Raw genomic sequence first — 19,627 nt, 5'->3', positions numbered from 1 at the left:
TACATACACAGTCAGTCCTCCTATTGCCCTGCCGTAGAGCTTGCTTTTTTCTCAGCTACTGTGTAGTGGACATAGCCTGCTATTGGAATGTCCTTTTGCAACCAAGTCTCTTGCAGGGCTATGATGTCACAATTTGCCCACTCCTTGAGCGGGAGGCCCTCACCAATTAATTGCCTGGCTCCTGCTATATTCCAAGATATCATGTTTATTGAGTTTGACTTTGAAATCGAGGGCCATAGCTCCCTTATGTCAGACACCTTGGTTTTTTAATATACTTGGTAGCCAGTTCCATTGTTCTAGCTTTCTGTCACTTGACCCATATTCTCTTCTTATTGACATTACCGGAGTCTGAGCTGTAACACGCATGCCTTTTGCGTTACGTAGAACTGAGTATGCCTGTTCCGCGTGTTTCTTATGATTTATTATCCTGTTTGTATCCTGCTGCTCCGTTTCTCTCAATGGGAATGATAATGATAACGCGGTCTTGTTTTTTTTTTAATTGAATGCCCCAGTCTGAAAATTATTTAGAGCTACTTAGTATAAACTGCACCAGTTCTGGTGTCTACCACGTTGTTAATGTTCGTTCTTTTGTTGATTTGATCTCTCCTGGGAGAAATTGCACTGCAGCTAGGTCCGACGTATTCATATGTTTTAGTTCCTCAATTTCGGCCAGAAGCTTCAAGATATTGCCTCTGTTTAAGGCATCACAGATTCCCTGTGTTTCATATTCCGGTATCCATATCAACTGGTGATCTACCTGGTCTTTGGTTCTTCTTGCTGTTAAGGTATCTTTATCCTCCACTATTTTAATCTTGGATTTGACTTGGGTAGGAATGCAGGCACTAAGTTGACCGTCTCCTGAGTTATGATGCCTGGTTGGTATAAGATTTTGCAGAGGTCCTAGGAAACATTGAGTGTCCTCTTCTTTTACTACATGGCAATTTATGGGCCTCGAATTTGCTTTCTCAGCATATGTAATTTTCCTTACTTCAGATTTCCGGCTGTTAGAATCAGTAGGTTTGTAGGTTAGAGCTAAAGCCTTCTGTTTTTGGGTGCTGGGCAGAGTTGCTTGCTTTATTTCGCTTCCATTTTTGACATATTTGGGTTGTCCTCTTTGACGTTCATCCTTTTACAGGCTTCCTCCTGAGTTCCGTTTTCATTTTTATGTAACCATATCTATAACGGTATGTTCTCCATCCCCGAATTATTGATGTCAACTACGTTATTTAATTGATTGTATGATGTATCATCTGCTTGCTTTGCATTTGCAGCTTCCGGTTGTTCCATAAGCTTGGTGTTTTTAGGACTTTTTGGAGACTCCAGTATACAATCATCGGGTTCCCTTGAGGTGGTTTTATTGGTATGGTTCCCAGAAGCTTCCCACTTTGTCTTTAATAGTCTCCTTATTTTTTTATAAAGATGGGCTTCATCTCTTGTATCAGTATCCTGAATTGGTTCTGGAGACTTTTCCTTTTGATGTTCATTTGCTGTTGTTGTGACAAAGATGGGATATACCTTTTTATCTACACAATGTTAAATTCGGTATGCCTATTTCTTGCCTTTCTTTTTTTGTCTTCTGGACTGTGGCCTTAGATTCCCTGGTTGTTTAGTGCTGGCACTCTAATTGGTTTCCTGTGCAACCCCGTTTTACAGGTGTAAGTTTAAGGTTCTTTCATTTGGTCCTGGTCATTGTTTACTGGTCCCTGTACTTCCCTAGTCTCACAGGTGTTAGTCTGAGGTTCTTTCATTTGGTCAGTTTTTGCTGGCCCATGAACATTATTTGGAATTCTTTTTTCCACAATTACTGATGTAATCGTGGGCTCTAGATTCTCAGCCGGTAGGACCAAGAGCTTATTTAGACGGACTATCTGTTCCATTATGTTAGGTAGAAAACCTAATTTATCTATTATTGGTCCACATGTACGACTTGATTCCTGCAGAGTATAAACTGATTGTACCCTTTTTATTAATTTGGTTAAGTCTTCAAGTTTTGTGTTTATTCCGGCTCGTCCCACGCGCTGTTGAAGTATATACCGGTGTGCAGGGAGGCGGGGCTCCTCCGAGGTGGAGACACGCACAGGCTCCTGGTCTCTGGAGTCCCGTGTGGCGTGTGGGTTTCAAAGTTTCTGCCCCTCAGCAAGGATTTAGGCGAACTGCCCTCGACGAAGAGCCTCTCCGAGCAGCAACAGCTCTGATGACAGGGAGCTTAGAGGACGAAGCGGGACCCAAAGTGATTTATTGGCAGACCCCCTGCCCCCTCCAACAGTTTCGCCTTGCGGATTCGTCAGTGTCGGTAAGTGTGTCTAAGAGCAACCATTATATCAGCCACCATTACCCCACCTCTCTAGTAGAAAGTGAGAGCGGACTACCTCTCCATGTCCCCAACAGTGGCCATCTTACAGTGTATTAGAAAATAGGACATGGGTTCTCTTTTTACATAAAAACAATGGTTTCAAAAGGTGCAAGTGCAATATTAAAACGATATTTTCTCACACAAAACTTTTTGTTAAGTATATCCTTATACAAACAACACAAACATTAATCAGGGAATAACTTAAGAATAACTATTTGCATTTCATTTCTGCAGAACCGTACAGATTCCTAAAGACAATATTCTCTAGTAGAGTAGTTCACTTATTATTTTATAAAAATATATATTACACTCTCATTGGTAATTCCATGAATATCTGTACCTTTACATGAATTACTACCATACTAATTCAGATTTTATAAGAATTAATCTATTTATCCCCGTCTTTATTGTTTGTGTATGTTTCTGTATCGTGCCCTGTATGGGCCAGCTCAACTCTTTTTTTCAGCCCTGTATGGGCCAGTTGTGCAATTTCATTTAGTCCCCGGATTCACGAAAGTGGAATTGGCTAATTGATTGATTCAAACCTGTTATCATTTTCTTACAGAGACTTGTGGCTAATTGATGTTGCTCTATCCTATTCATTTTCAGTTTTCAATGTGATCCCACTTGAAAACCATTCCTCCATCCCACTATTCTTTTCATTTGCATGTCTCCCGTGTTCTTCGCATTTAGTGTCTCGTTTTCATTCTAAGTGGACCCACAATTCTTCATCATTATTTATCCCTATTGGGTATATATATATATATATATATATATATATATATATATATATATATATATATATATATATATATATATATATATATATATATATATATATATATATATTCAGGCTCCATATATATATCCACGAATCTCCAAAAGTATCGAAGGAAACAGGACACCCAGAGCTCCAGTTTAAGATTATTTCATCTGCCAAATAAATTTTTTAACTGGAACTCTGGGTGTCCTGTTTTCTTCGATACTTTTGGAGACACACACACACATATATATTTTACATATGTATATATATATATACATACATATATATATATATATTACATATATATACATAGTAGATATAAATACATATATATATACATAAGATTCGCAACCACCCGCAGCCTCCTGACGGAGATGAAGAGACGGACCACAGGGTATCAGGCAAGATGTTTTATTGCGACCTTCTCCTCACAAAACGATGACGCCTTTCGGGCTCAGACAGCCCTTGTTCACATACCAATATATATATATATATATATATATATATATATATATATATATATATATATATATATATATATATATGAATTCAGCTTTTCTCCTTGCAGAGAAGTTTGTTCCTCGTGCACTCCCGTGTGTAATTCAAATTAAACCACACTGTTTTTTAGTCGATTGTAAGCTTTATTTCCAGCAACCAGCAACACCTTACCCGTTTCGGTCTCTACGGAGACCTTGCTCACAGGTTAACTGAGTCGAAATGTTTTTGCATTTAAATAAAGTGAAAAAATGTTTTTTTCTGAAGTTACATCACTTCCTGTTTACCACACAGGCTTTGTGGGACATGTAGTTTATGGTGATAATTTCTAAATTACAGTGTGTCCTACCAATTATTATCACGCAATTCTATACATTGGCAGGTGTCATTTTAAATGAGGGAAGCAATCACCAGTAACATTTTGGGCGTCTGAGGAAGGCAGTGGTTTGCCGAAATGCATTATGCCAGCACAATTCGAATAAAATGCTCCCAAACTACTCCCCGCTGTGGCCCTTGCTTCTTTGCTAGTTGGAGAAGAGTGTTTGGATATATATATATATATATATATATACACGCATCATATTTTGTCAATGCACAGGCAATTTGTTTTGACAGTTTAGTCCAGTTTAGGGGCCTTTTAATATGCTTCGCCCATGTTTTTATTATGACAAACAAGGTTTCGTAAATTCGAAACAATAACAGTGAATAAAGTTGTCATCTAAAGGTTAGAAACTCAGGCACACTGATGTTCATCTTTGCAATTTACATGTATTATAAGAGGTATAGCATTAACTTGTCAATCTATATGTTACATGTCCCAAAAAAAGCATGATAGTTACAAAGTATGTTGAGTTCCTACCTTTCACTTTGGAAGGCATTGTCAGTCTTGCTCTGTTCAAACTGCAGACTTAGAGAATGAAGTTCAGCTTGAAGTATTTTTTCACGTTCTACACTTCCTCTGTAAAACTGCATTTCCTTTTCTATTGCTTTTACTTTTTCTTCCATTAATTTGTACTCGTGAAGAATCAAATAACTAACCCCACAATATTTACAGACTGTTTCATCCCTAGCCATCTAGAAAAAAGAAGAAAAGTAAAACTGATAAATGACAAAATACAATATACTAATACATTTTGGAGCAGTTTTCATTTGCTTTATTTTAAATATTCACATAGGATTAATCTTGCTAACTAGATCGCCCACATGGAACTGTACATAAATAAAATAGAGTAAAAACAACAGCATACAATAACAATGAAATATTAGTATTGAAAGTACATAATACTTTCATTTCACCATTAAAACAAATTTTATGTTCAAGTGACTACACAAAATATTCTCAAAAAGCGGTGTTTTTTTATAGATGGAAAAGAATTCCTTGTCTGGGAGAGGTAATGCAAACGGCCAGGCCCCCAAAACTCTCCCTGTTTAGTATGACTGCAGATTTTGCCTCCATGCCGTCCATATCCTCAGACTCCTCCTTGGATGCCTGACTGTGAAACTCAAGGTTGGGGAGTCGCTGTGGTCTACAGCTCTACATCCCAGTGCGGCACCGGTCAAAGTTGGTACAGCTGTTGCACCAGAGGACAGGCCCATTGCCCCAGTCTCCCATACTCAACAATAATGCTAGTTACTGGAAAATGACACTAAATCACAGAATGTTATTGGTTAGTTCAAGGACCTGCTTCCAACCAGACACAAACATGATGTCTTGTAAATTACTCTGATTGGTGCTGTCCATTGAAACCCCGATACCCACATCAGCGAATGAGAGCATCTGTGTGTTGGTGGAAGCTGTGCCTCCTCCACTGAAACAAGCACTAACTATTGCACAATAGGATTTCAAGCAGGCTCAGGCAATATGGAGGTAGTCTTTTTCTTTACTTGTCATCTGAAAAACCTTGACAACTAGTATAGAGTCTTCTGGGATAATACTGTCTTTGTTTCAGAAAATTATTCATGGAAGGTCAAATCCAAGTATATCAGATAACCTGGGCGTCTCTGCAGTGAAAAATGGCTCTGCTTTAAAAATTTAATGGTCCCTCTATCCAGACCATATCTACCCCAGTCAGCATTCTAAGAATTGTGCTGGCAGTATTGGGGAACTTCCATCGATGAGGAATTGAGTACATTGTGTGCCTAAATGAAGCAATTATATTGCACACACTATTTATTTGCAAGGAACAAGAAAGGATCTTCAACCTGCATTAGACTTCTGTGATTTAAACCAGTTCCACCTCTGGCAGAAGTTCAAGATGCTAATTCTTTAAAACAATCAAACACTGTGCCATCACCTTACCTGAACCTCCTATCCTACTCTAGACAGGCAAATGCAATGTCATCAGCCGCTTTTTCAATGAAAAAGTACACAGTGCCTGACTGCACATCAACAACACCAAACCTGCTTCTCCTCTTAGCCCCACCCCTTCTTATAGCATCCTGCAAGTCATCAGTCAAAGCCCTAGCTCTCACAAATTTCACCAATATACTCAAGTCCCTCAAAGTCCTCTCATTTGAAGATGATGTCTTACCATCGTCCTTCATCACACCCCACTTGAACAAACTGTCACCTAAACTTACCATTTTCAATGTATTCCTCATTCAAGGCATATTTGCAAAAGCCATCAATCCAGGCAAGATCCTTCTACTCCTGAAGAAGACCAAACTACACCTTCAGGACCTCACCAATTACTGGCCTATTACCCACATACCCTTTATTGGGAAGGTCATTTAAAAAACAGGCTATGTTCAACTCCAAAATCACATTACCAGCAACCATTTTTTCACAACTACTAATCTGACTTCAGATCACCCTTTAACACAGACACAACCACCATACACATCATATAATATGACCTCCAGACTACAGGTGGACATGACCCTTGCCTCTTCATACTACTGACCCTCTAAAACATGTTTGATCATGTTGACCATCCCACCCTCATCTACACCCTGCAATCACCAATGGATTAACTAGCAACATCCTTCACTGGTTAACCTCTTACTTATCCAATCAACTCCAGTTAGCTCAAATGGGCCCCTTCATTTCCAACACCTGCAGAGTCCCTCAGGTTCATTTACTGATCTATGATATGGTTACACCAAGGTGTTATCAAAAGCCTCTGGGACTGCCTGTGTCCTGCATAAGGTTGGTAACCATGTCACGATCTATAGCTCGTGAGCTACTGGTAGCTCTCTCAGTAGCTTTTGCTTCATTGAATTAAAACATTTATACCAAAATTGAAAACTATTTATTAGAGACAAAAATGTGTTGTCAGAACTTATAAACTGATGTTTGAAGAAAAAATATAGAATTTCTAATATATTTTTTTCAGCTGATATTTTGAGTTATAAATGATGTGACATTGGTGAGACTTATTGTTATTATTAGCATTGTATCATGGTGCCACGAGGCTTGAACTATGGCTGTTGTGTATTAACTATTAAGACATTCCAAAGTGACAAAGACATTTTTACATTTCTGCCGTCAACCCTCGCTGGTTGTAATATTGCATATGGTAGAAACTAACAAAACGTTTTCTGATGTGGTCACTTTTACAGCACTAATAGTATTAGTAGCTCTAGATGAATTTCTTTTAAAATAAGTAGCTCTTATAACACTAAAGGATGGAAACCCCTGATATAGTGCAATTGTACAGGCTCTTGGTAAGTTCCTCTTGATCTCATTGGGCCATGGAGCTCTCAAAAAAGTGGTATTACTGGTCCAGCATTGGACTATACCCACTACGGCTTCTTTTTTAATGAAAGGAGCTGGCAAAAAGGTTCATGAATACAGGGATGACAGCATACCTAGATTGATGCATACATGTGTGCTCCGGCCATTGGGCAATGTTTAAACAGCTACAAACGTAGATTCTGGCGGCAGTAAGCCCACAAAGTGATAAACAGAACAAGTATTGAGGTAAGAGTACCAAAGCCACTGTTTAAAAAAACAAAAGTTCCCTTGCTTGTTTATCGTCAATTAACAAGTTATATATCTATCTTGAGCTCATTTGGCTTTTACAGCTACTGTTGTGTTGTCAACAACGTCTGTACATTTACTAAACCGGAAAATGGCAAAGAATAAAGCAGTTATGATCTGCCTAACAAATGTAGAGAGCTGCTATTCAACCATTTGACAGCTGTTCAAAGAAAGTTCCTAAGGGAGCTTGAATAAGAAAGTATACTTACAGAACCACATCCAGAATTAATGTTAATTTCTCCCCAAGAGCAATCTGCACCATATTCTGCAATAGGACCCCCTTGTTTATTTAACAATTCTTATTGAAAGACGAGTTAACACTAGCAATGAGGTTCAAACGTATTTGCAATCCAGCTACCAAAAAAGTGCCTTTCTTTTGTAGCAAATTTCTCAATCTCAAATACAGATGTGTGCATGCTGCTCATTAATGTATCATTCAATAGGAAATGTAACATTCAATGTACATCCTTAATTAGTAACTTTTGTCTCCTCGACCAATTTCCACAAACAATGGAAGACACATTGCACAATATGTATTGTGTCAAATTTAGTGCAAATCTATCAAAAGGGTGTTGACTTACAAAGGGGGGACTCAAACAAAAGATTCCATTCACAATCTGCATTACATAGATCTACAATAGTACTACTAACGAACTACAAAATGCAATTCACAAACTTGCATGTAAGGCGGATTCAGCCTGCCTCTCCTACGTTTTTCTGTGCAGAGATCGCCACTCCAACTGTGGAGTCTACGCGCATGTATGGTTATGTTTTAATAGGAAATGTGGTAGGGACAGCAAGGAGTTGTGGTAAAATGGGGAATAATTATGTGCAACGCGGAAGAAATTTGCTGGAGTAAGGGGGGGTTTCAGAAAAGTTACGGATGGGTTTTGGAAGGGCCATGCACCCATAAATTTTTTCAAATACTTTACTATAAGGAGATTCCGCAGTCGGGGTGGAAATCTTTGCCTTGGGTAAAGTATAGGGAAAACTGAATAAAAAGTTTATTGAACTTTATAAAAGAATAGTAAAACATTTTTATGCAAAACATTAATGTAAACAAATTTTATATATTTACTTTAAATGTAGAGCAAAATACTACTGCACTATGAACTTAAATCTTAAATCTGTAATTCATTTAAATATATAAAAATACATTACAATTATTTTTCTGGAGTTTAAATTAAAAAATAAATTAATTTACAATCTGAAGTACAAAGATATAATTTTTTTATTTTGCATTAATAATTATATGTGATGTATTGAATTAACACCTTCCATGCTCATGACGAGCTGAGCTCGTCATGAGGCACGGCGCTCCGGTGCTCATGACGAGCTCGGCTCGTCATGAGCCGTGGAACGCTCGCATGCGGGGATAATACCCCTGCTGTGCTGAGCGTTCCACGGGAACGGGTGCAGCTGTGATGAGCTAAGCTCGTCATGAGCACTCGAGCGCCGTGCCTCATGACGAGCTGAACTCGTCATGAGCGCCGGGGTGCTGTACGTGCCCCGCCGCCCCCCAGCACAGCAGGGGGGTTACCCCCCGCAGTGAAGGTCCTAAATAAAATTGATGTAATTATAGTTTACTAAAAATGTATGTAGCATTCATATTTACATTACAAAATGTTTAAATATTTTATATTTCAATTGTTTAAATTAAATGAAATGTATTATATTTTTAGCTATTTTAAATATTTTAATTTAATTTCAAAGTATTTCCTATGGACTTCTATTTAAAGTCCCTACTTACATTATTTTCTACGGAAGGGTCTGCAGTATCTGGAGTTGGCCACGTGTAATGCTGGACTAACTACTTATTCTTTTTGGCAGTAGTACCTTACAGCCGAAAGTTTGCTCCACCTGTAGTTTCAGGGGGTGGATATGTGTAATTCTACATTTTTGAGTAACTTTGCACTAAAATTTTATGACTAGACAAAAGTAGTAAAGTTACTCAAAAGTGTATGAGTAAACTTAAACGTGTAAACTACTCACAAGTGAAATTTATCTTTGTGAATAGCCGCAAAAGTATATTTGTTTTACATCTGACATGGGAATTCCTATAAGAGATTTTTTCATGAAAAAAAGAAAAAGTGCTAAACAGAAATACACCATAGTTCACAGACTTGTGGTGATAAATATAATATGGTTCTTATATATTTTGGTGTATATCTTTGGAACAGTTTATAAGTAGTAAAGAAAAATATAATTGGCAATGAGCATTTACGAGTTATGTACATCTATGATAATGGTCGCAAACACTGTCACCTTTTTTTTAATGAAAAGATTATATCCAGTTGAAATATTTGTGAAAATCACATGTGATTGGTTGAAATTCTTCACAGTGATTCCAGTAAAGCACACTGTGGCATTGGATGGAAATCTACATGCATATACCTTACATTGCATTATGCATAAGCAGACTGTCTTTGACCTTGCCACTTAGTCAGATTTCTCACTGCCCTGTATAACGGGTTGAGAGAAATCAAAAACAGATAATGGTCAATCACACCCACACCACCCAAATCAGTGGAGGGTAGTACCACAGTGAAAAAGCATCCACTGGCCTTGGCACTGGACCTGGAGTTGAAAGAAAATACTCCCCACAATTGCCAAGCTGACAAAGAGAACTGTGTTGACCACCTCCCCCTCTATTTCAAGCGTCTCTTCTAATCCAAGGATAGGAGAAATATTAAATGTTCACTGAGGCAGAGCTGCTTCAGTGACATTTCTCCCTTTTAGTTCTGCCCAGGTCATGGATGGGTTGGTTTTGACCACAGTCAAAGGGTAGCGAGGTCTTCGGGCCTAAGTGCCCAGAGAGTCTTGGGTCCCCCCTCTTACTCAAAGACAAGAGGGCAATTTAGTGTTCACCTGCCTTCCTCAAGGGTGAGTGTAATGTCCTGTGCATAGCAATATCCACCCCAACTCACAATTGGTATAGACCACATGTGACGCCACCATGTGTATAAACAAATCATGCCCGCCTATTTCAGCGGTCAGGGATACAGTTAGTAATAGTATCCTGTAATAGTAATCCTGTGCATCACAGCCATTCTGTGCCGCCCATGACGCCCACTTTGGTGGGGACCCTGTTAACCCAACAACCTCGAAAAATAAAAATAAAAATAATTTAAACCCCAGTGGGTTGATTAGAATGTCCCACTCCTGAGATCGCTGCACACAGAACGTCTTCCATTAAAACATGCAGTCCCGATAATGACTGCCAGTTGATGTCATCACAGGTCCGCACGAGGAAGCAGACCTGTGATGACATCAACTGGCAGTCATTATCGGGATGGCAGGTTTTGATGTAAGATGCTCTATGTGCAGCCATTTCAGGAGTTGGACAGTCTGAACAACCAACAGGGTGTAAATGTTTTTTATTTTTGGAGCAACGACAAACCCACTGGGGTGAAATGTATGCAGTACTACCATTAGCATAATGCTTTGCACTTACAGGAAGGCCCACTTTGGGCAGACCTGTTATTTAAATGTACATTTGGGGACAGCAATGAATTGCTGTGGATTCCGATTTGGCCTGTGAGCAAAGGCGTTGTAGCCTGAAACGCATCAGGCCGCTGTTGAAATGATTTAAGGCCTACTGTGGCTACGCTACAGTCTCCATTAAAGAAGTGAAACCTACCTGGGAGTGCATCTCCATTCGATGCAACCTTTTTTGTTCATATATATATATTCACTGAAAAAAACATAGGTTTCAGCCACGTCATAGTTAGGAATTATGTGATGACGTCATCAGCAGTGCATTGCGGGCGTGCGAGTTATAGTTAACTGAACTAACTATAACGGGGGAATGTCAATGGTTTTGTATGAGTGAAATGCCCAGCTAACTATAACATGTATGAAACCTATGTTTTTTCAGTGAATTTCTAAGGTTTTTTAAAGGCTAATTCCTAACTATAAGGTGGCTGAAACCTATGGTTTTTTCAGTGAATTTCTAAGGTTTTTTAAATGCGAATTCCTAACTATAACTTGGCTGAAACCTATGTTTTTTTCAGTGAATTTCAAACGTTTTGCAAAAGATAATTTTTAAACGTATAAATTGTTATTTTTTTATACTGATTTACTACATTATTTTAAATTATTTATTTTTAGATATTTTATTTTTAAATTATATTACATATTTTTTATATAAATTGAAAAATAAATGTTTTTAAAAATATTGAAATTGTAATATATATATTTTTTATATTTTTTTTAATGTATATATATTTTATATAGCGGGCAATGATATCCTATGGAAGGAAATTCAAGTTACTGTAAGTATGGTTCCAATTACTTTTCAGGATCAGTAGTCGGCTGAAAGATGCAGCACTGAGGTCTCTCCTGATAACAGGTGAGTAAATCGTAATTCGTAGTTCGGCTGATTTTAGAGGAATTTTTTAAAGTTCCAAAACTCCACTTAGAAAAATTTCCAAGTGAAACCAGTCAATGTTAGCCTATGGAAGGAAATTCAAGTTACTGTAACTACGGTTAGAATTACTTTTTCAGAATCAATAGTGGGCTGAAAGATGCAGCACTGAGGTCTCTCCTGATAACAGGTGAGTAAATCAGAATTCGTAGTTCGGCTGATTTTAGAGGAATTTTTGAAAGTTCCAAAACTCCACACTTAAAAAAATTTCCAAGTGAAACCAGTCAATGTTAGCCTATGGAAGGAAATTCAAGTTACTGTAAGTATGGTTAGAATTACTTTTCAGGATCAGTAGTGCGCTCAAAGATGCAGCACTGACGTCTCTTGTGGTAACAGGTGAGTAAATCGAAATTCGTAGTTCGGCTGATTTTACATGAATATTTTGCTCAATAGTGAAGGAAGGGGGCGGGGCCTGAGGTAACATGTGTGCAAACACGCCCTGTGGCGCGCTTTAGGTTGGGGAATTAATTCCTCTTCAATCCTGAGGTCTCCTGTGAGCCAACTAGCCCACCAGGTACCTCCAATATGCGCCAGGGAGCTGTGTTGCAGACATGTGTTCAGAGGGAACACCCCCTTTTTACAACAATCTGCAACGCAGCTCCATGATGCTTACTGGAGGTACCTGTTGGACTAGTTGTCCCCTAGGGGACCTCTGGATTGAAGAAGAATTAATTCCCCAACTTAAAACGTGCCACAGGGCATGTTTGCACACATATCACCTCTAGCCCCGCCCCAACCTTCACCATGGTGCAAACACACCCCGTATCGTGTTTTAAGTTGGGGGATTAAGTCCCCTTGCATACTGGGGGTCCATGGGGGGCAACTAGCCCACCAGAAACCTCCAGTATGTGCCAGGTGGCTGAGTTGCGGAGAGGTGTAAAAAGGGGCATGGTCTCATTACACCTCTCTGGAACACAGACCCCTGGTGCATTTGCAGAGGGGAAACTAATTCCCCTTGTACACTGGGGGTCCCTGGCGGCCAACTAGCCCACCAGGAACCTCCAGTATGCGCCAGGGGGCTGCGTTGCAGAGAGGTGCAATGAGGCCACGCCTTTTCTTACACCTCTCTGCAACGCAGCCCCCTGGTGCTTTTTTAGAGGGGGAACTAAATCCCCTTGCATACTGGGGGCCTGCGTGCGTGTGCAATCCATACCAACTTAATAAAGGTTAAGGGTCATACCTTCGCAGCAGTTTGAGTGTTCCCTCTTGCGTGTGGCAGACCCAGGAGCAGGATACTATGACGGCAGCCCAGCCGTGAGGAGAGCACCACCCTTTGTAAAACGGGGGCCACGAGAATGGAAATTCACCTATCTCGGTGTGGTGCAGTTGCGATGGATAAGGATTAAAGCGCATGTGGGGGCTCATTCAGAGCTTGGACCCTTAGAAGAGTGGCAGTTATGAAAGTGCGTCCATTAAGGGAATTAAAGACTTCAACTCCCATAAGGCTGTGGCCACGATATGGCTTAAGAAATTAACATGTGGGAGTTTGCACGAGATCTCCGTCGCTAAGCCTCTGAGGAAGAATCATTTGAAACGCGTCAGACGTGACGAAGGTACTGCTATCCTGCCTACGTGCGTGTGCAATCCATACTAACTGAATAAAGGTTAAGGGTCATATCTTCGCAGCTGTTTGATTATTCCCTCTTGCGTGTGTCAGACCCAGGAGCAGGATATATATATATATATTTTTTTGTTGTTGTTTTTTTTGTTTTCCAAATATGGTCCGGGACATTGTGATGTTAAAAGGGGATTTGACAAGAAGGAACACTGACATTGACGAAGGCCCGGTGGCCGAAGCGCGTTTGTCAGAAGTGGTCGCATTTATTAATAAATCTTACTTTAAATGCCCATGAGTGCTCAGTGTCATCCTTGGACCATATTTGGAAATAGTGACGCGAGTCTGTCCTCGAGAACTGTGGCACCAGCTGCATGGAGAGCTGCGAAATTAGGACGGAGAACGCCACATATATATGTATATTTTTCAATTTTAAAAAAGGTTAAAGCTTGGTAATAGGTATGAATACTTATTTTCCCAATACAAACCAAGTTTAAACTACACAAACTTTAAACATTCTAAAGTTATAGTTATAACTTTAGTTATAACTTTCATTTGCAATATATCCAGCATCTTCAACCTAATATAAGTTGCGAACCTGTTACACACTCTTTTCAGATCGCTAACCAGACAACACTAACCATTACTCACCATTCTACCATGCACCGTGTTCTCACAAATGGTGTGTCATCAGATATGTAATTTGAGATTTCATCAGTGATGTCACTGACCATGTCATGAGTGATGTAATGTGTGAGGTCAATAGCAGTGCTTTGCGGGGACATCAGTTATAGTTAGCTCAGGTAACTATTAGTGCTGAATTTCTAAGGTTTGTGTATGTGTAAAATGTGAACCCAACTATAATGTCCCTGTAACCTTTGGTTTTTCAGTGAATTTCTAAGGTTTTCTTAAATTCTATTTCCTAACTATAACGTCCCTGTAACCTTTGTTTTTTTTCAGTGAATATATAAAGGTAAATATGCCTGGTTAATAACCCCTTGTAAATACCACCTGAAGCATTGAGCTCTGAGGAAGGCTGTTCAAATATATTAGACAGTGACTGTCAATGGGACCACCTGTGCACTTTTAGCTGCATGACATAGAGGCTGCAGCCAATCACAGTGCTCTACTGTATGTGACACAGTTAGCTGAATAGCGTTTGGCTGAGGGCCTCGCTGGCAGTGCACTGAGAGACCGGGGATGCCCAAACTGCATTTGTGTCCACTTTCACATGCTAAAAGGCAATTACATGGATTAGGGCTTGCACTGTCCCTCTGAGAGGGAAAGAGCGAAAGAGGCAGGTGCCTGCTGGAAAGGGAGCAGCACTAAGGCACAGAGTCCAGCTCTGCTGTAAAGCTTGCACACACTTACAATGTGCAGCTTGTGCAGAGGGGGGCACCCCACCTCTAGGTGGCTGTGGCAGTTCACTGGCAGCGCCAATGGTAACTAAGCTCTTCCTGGTTAAGACGCCTGGCTGTGTTTTGTCACAGCACTCACATTCCTTCCACTTTAGAACAAACTTCCCACACAATGACAGAGCAACTAAGGTGGAAGGGGTGGAGATTAAGGATGTATGTGCAGTGCTTTAAATGAGCCGGTACTCACAGGTACTGAGTACCGGCACTTCTTGTTTTAATCAAGCTGAGTACCGGCACTTTTCCAGTGCCAAGGAGCGTACCGGTTAAGCATGGGCGAATTTTGCGAATCTCGCGTTCGCGAATTTTGCGGATTTGCGAACTCGCAATCCGCAAAATCTGCGAATTCCCGCGAATTTGCGGATTTTTTTTTTTTGTGTTCGCGCGTGTTTCTGCCAGTTCGCGAGGGTTTTTACAATTTCGCAATTTGCGAACTTACCTGTCGGGTCGCAAGTTTTGCGAACTTGTTGTTTCTACGTGTCCAGCCTGTTTGGGACACTCTTCTTCATCACTGCCACTCTCTGTCACCACTGCCACTCTCTGACTACTCATGCCACCCTCTGGCCCACCCATGCCACCCTCTGTTTCATCACCACACCCTCTGGTTGTCCAGTGTACATTATTTTCGGCAAAGCAAAGCACACCTTCCCTGCCTCAAGTGACCTGAATTAATTTGGGGCTGATTAATGTGTCACAGAATATTTTTTTAGCTGGCACCTGCTTCCTTAGTGCTTCCTGATTAGTGATCTTTTGCACTTGCTAAGTGCTTTCATTGTTGCAAAATTAGTTACAACACCTGCCCTGCCCCAACTGACAATAATGAATTAGGGGCTGATTAATGGATTTTAACTTCCAGCCTGGCTCCTGCTTGTCTCCCTTAGCTGTAATTCAGGACCTTTGTGGCATATGTGTAACTATTCTGAGGTTCAGAGCAGGGTCACATAATAGTTGCAACTGGCAACTGAACTCTGGAGGGGCCCCTCAGGAAGCACTACAGGAAATGGCTACTAATGATGAGCCTGAACTTTTGAACCTGGTAAGTAGTTTCAGTTTTGCTAAGATCGTATTTCTGCAATTTAGCACTTACTCACGGGGTGCGAAGTTGTACTGGCAAGCCGCGAACTCACGCGAACAGTGCGAGCAAGCCATAAAATCCGCTGCTCGCGGATTTGCGGATTTTGCGGGAGATTCGCGGATCTCGCGGATTGCGAATTTACCGAAAATCCGCAAAATCCGCGAGCGAAACGGATTTTCCGCCCATGCTTAGTACCGGTGCTCGGATTGATCAGAGGGGAACTGGGCTGATGCCTAAGTGCCAGCTGTGGCACGTTTATTTTGCAGCATGTTTGTCATTTTGGCGCCTGCTGGAGGCCTGCTGCAGGGGTAAGTGGGCCTCCGCTCCCGAACTCTCATTGTCTTCAACCTCCGCCTGCCGGGCCTCCATGCTGGGTCATCTTGTTAGTGGATTGGACATCGGCTGACAGGGGCACAGTGCTGTGTGCAGCCTGAATGGGTGGAAGAGAAGAGAGCCTGCATAAGTGACCATGCCATTAAACATTTGGCCTCCCACTGAGGCCTGGCACTTGCTCCTGCAATTCACCTCTGTCTATCTGCTGGGACATTGACAGGGATGAGGTGGTGGAGAGGGCCTGCCTACACAGCCTGCCTGGAGCCCAGGTGAGGTGGGAGGAGGTGTACTGACCTGCCCATCAAAGGCCAGTATTGTTCTTCCCCTGACCTCTGCCCTACTGGACTCTGCACATGCTCACGACACTGCAGTGCTCACTGCCTGCCACTGCAGGCTCTCCGGCCGTGTGGCCTTCTGTCGAGGGAAGAGGAAGGAGAATTGGGTGAAAGAAGGTAAAGAGTGAGGGGGCAGAGATAGAAGGAGCAGTGAAGAGTTTAAAGGAGGTAAACATAGAGACAGAAGGGGTAAGTACAGACAAAGATGGGGAAGAGTTCGAGATGGCTATTGAAAGAGTATCAGAGACATGATTAGAAATAGAAAGAGTGATATTTGAGGATTATAGGATACCTTAAGGGTCAAGAGAGTGGGGCAGCAAGAGAAATTGATACAAATGGGAGATAAGTGAGTGGGGGAGGGATCGAGAGTTAGAGATGTGAGGATTAATAGAGAGTATTTGTCTGCTTGTTTGTGTGTGTTTGCCTGGTTTTGTGTATGTTTGTGTGTGAGAGAGAAACTAATCAGAGAGGAAGAGAATCAGCACACCCAGGAGGTATTTGAAAAGAAATGTGTCTAATACTTCTTATTAATGATGCTATGCCAGTCTCTCTCATCCTGATGCACATTGATTCTTAGCCTGGAAGGGCTAATAGTACTGTTAACGGCTTGGCTCCATTCAGGGTTTAGAAGCTCCTTACAATGCTCCCAGAAGTACTTCACACCACCCTTTATTAGCATATGTACCTGTTAATCTGCCCATATTGAAAGTTTGAGACAACTGTCAAGGGCAATACATGGGCAAAATGGATACTCAATAAATGTGTTTCTATCATCATGTCTCACCCCGCCTCTAACCCCGCCCGCTAGCCACGCCCCAACTCAATTTAATGAGTACCTGCACTTATTTTTTTTCCATTTAAAGCACTGTGTATGTGTATAGAAATATAAAATGTTAATGTGTCAAGTATAGATCCTCAACTAAGAATATTTTCTGTGACGGATTATTATACATAAAATGACAGTATCGGAGGCACTAATATTATCTGCAGGGTTTGCAAATACACTATTTTTACTGTCTTGGCAATGTGTTATTACACCTCCACACATCAGCAACAGAATAATGACATGCTGCCAGATTTTACAATAGAACAAAATGGTGTATACACTGGAAATGTATTACTTAATTCTGTAATGAGAAGACACCTTATCATGTTGTCATGTGCTTACAGCTTCGTGCAACTTTTCCTTTACACAATATTCATGATCAGCTAATGAAACCTAGTTGTTAAGCACAATGGTTCATGGCTGTACAAGGTAACACATTACTTCAACAAGTAACCTAGATCGTTACTGACTCCTAAACAACATTGTAACCATAACAAGGGGGGTTTGGTTCCCTCCTACAAACTGGATGAAAAGTCTGTCTAGGCAATGGGTATTCACCGGTAGGCCGACATTTTTTTTACGTTTCTCACTCCCAACAGATAGGCCTCTTAGTGGGCTCACGCCAAACCCTGCACTCCATTTTGTTATTAAAATCAGTTTATTGCTCCTTAACCCTTTCTATCTGCCACCCCCTCTCTACCATGAAACCCTGCCCCCACCTAATATCACATCCTTTCATTGAAAATTGCAACATACGGTCTAATCACTCCATTATCTTTTATTTCTCAGTGTTATAGTGTTCTGTCCTCCATGGTCATGTGTAGCAAAGTTTTATTGCAGCACTCTGTTCCTTGGGTCTAGTTTACACAAACGAAAAAAGTAAGCAAATTCATCAATTGAAAACAATAAAAGTTATATTTATTGCATCCTGAGAAATTCAGTTCTGGGCCTACATTTAGCGGACTCTGGCCGTCATTATCAGCCTGATTCATCAATCATATTTGAGCTCGCAAAGGGCCAGATTCTGAGAATCTGGCCCTTTGCGAGTGGAAGTTTTGCATTTGGGATTCATCATCCCAAATGCAAAAATCGCTATTTAGAAACTCGCAAATTTGCGAGGAATAGCATTTAAGGAATCTCTATTAGAGATTCCTTAAATGCGATTCTTGAAACATTTTAAAAATGCGAATTCGCAAATTTCGGCCGCTATTTACCGCGAGGTCAAACCTCGTGGTAAATAGCGAAAACTTAGAAAAATGCTTTTAAAAGCATTTTTCTAAGTTGCATGTTACACACACACATGTCCTTAGGACATGTGTGTGCGCAACACCTGTTGAAATGTGCATTTAAGGGGTGCTACAGGGTGTCCTTTGGACACCCCTGGCACCCTTCAAATCGCTATCTTATTTGCGATTAGCAAATTGCTAATCGCAAATAAGGAATACTCCCCATTCATTCCTATGGGCCTTCATTGTTGTCCTGCCGAAATTGAACAATTGACGCGAACTTTATCGCACCCAGTAATTACCGAATGTGATAATCTTCACATCACTTGTGATTCCGATCCCTGGACAAATCAGAATGTACACAGAGATTGGAATTACCCAGGCCACTCGCAATGAGGGCCCTTACATTGAGATGGTCCACAATCATTGTGAAATACAAAACTTTGGATTGGGTGATAATGAAATAAACTGAAACAGTAAAACCAGCTACATAGAAGTAAAAATATAAAATAGAAATTCAGTTTTCACCTCAGTTAAAATGTAAAAAAATAAAATAAACAAAAGCACCCTTGTTGAAGGTGCGTTGTTTTCTTTCAAAAGGTAAAATGCCTTCTTAAAAAGGTGGAGGGCAAGGGCTTGGTGAAGTTGTAGGTCTTCACTTACATTATACTTGTTTCCCTTGGAACACCCAAAACGTCACATGCCCGAACATTTTTTTAAGGGAACTAAAACAAGCAAAATGTCATATTAAGGAAGGGGAGAGGATGTAGCCTAATGGCTAGAGCGGTCGACCTCAAAGCTGGAAAACCGGGTTCAAGTCTCTGCATCGACGCTCAACCACCT

At 40.7% G+C, this 19,627-nt stretch overlaps 1 protein-coding gene across 1 annotated transcript in view; it reads right to left on the bottom strand.

The window, feature by feature from the left end:
- LEKR1 (leucine, glutamate and lysine rich 1) overlaps positions 1–19,627 on the bottom strand; it is a 581,209-nt gene that overhangs the window by 448,787 nt on the left and 112,795 nt on the right. Inside the window, exon 2 of the mRNA XM_086944128.1 lies at positions 4,471–4,685. Within this exon, the coding sequence (XP_086800254.1) occupies positions 4,471–4,685 (215 nt within the window). The remainder of the gene's footprint in view (positions 1–4,470; positions 4,686–19,627) is intronic.

Source organism: Lissotriton vulgaris, chromosome 11, assembly GCF_964263255.1.
Source record: "Lissotriton vulgaris chromosome 11, aLisVul1.2, whole genome shotgun sequence".
NCBI classification, from domain to species: domain Eukaryota; kingdom Metazoa; phylum Chordata; class Amphibia; order Caudata; family Salamandridae; genus Lissotriton; species Lissotriton vulgaris.
Note: the sequence above shows the minus strand (reverse complement) of the source record. Positions and strands in the feature narration are given on the sequence as shown.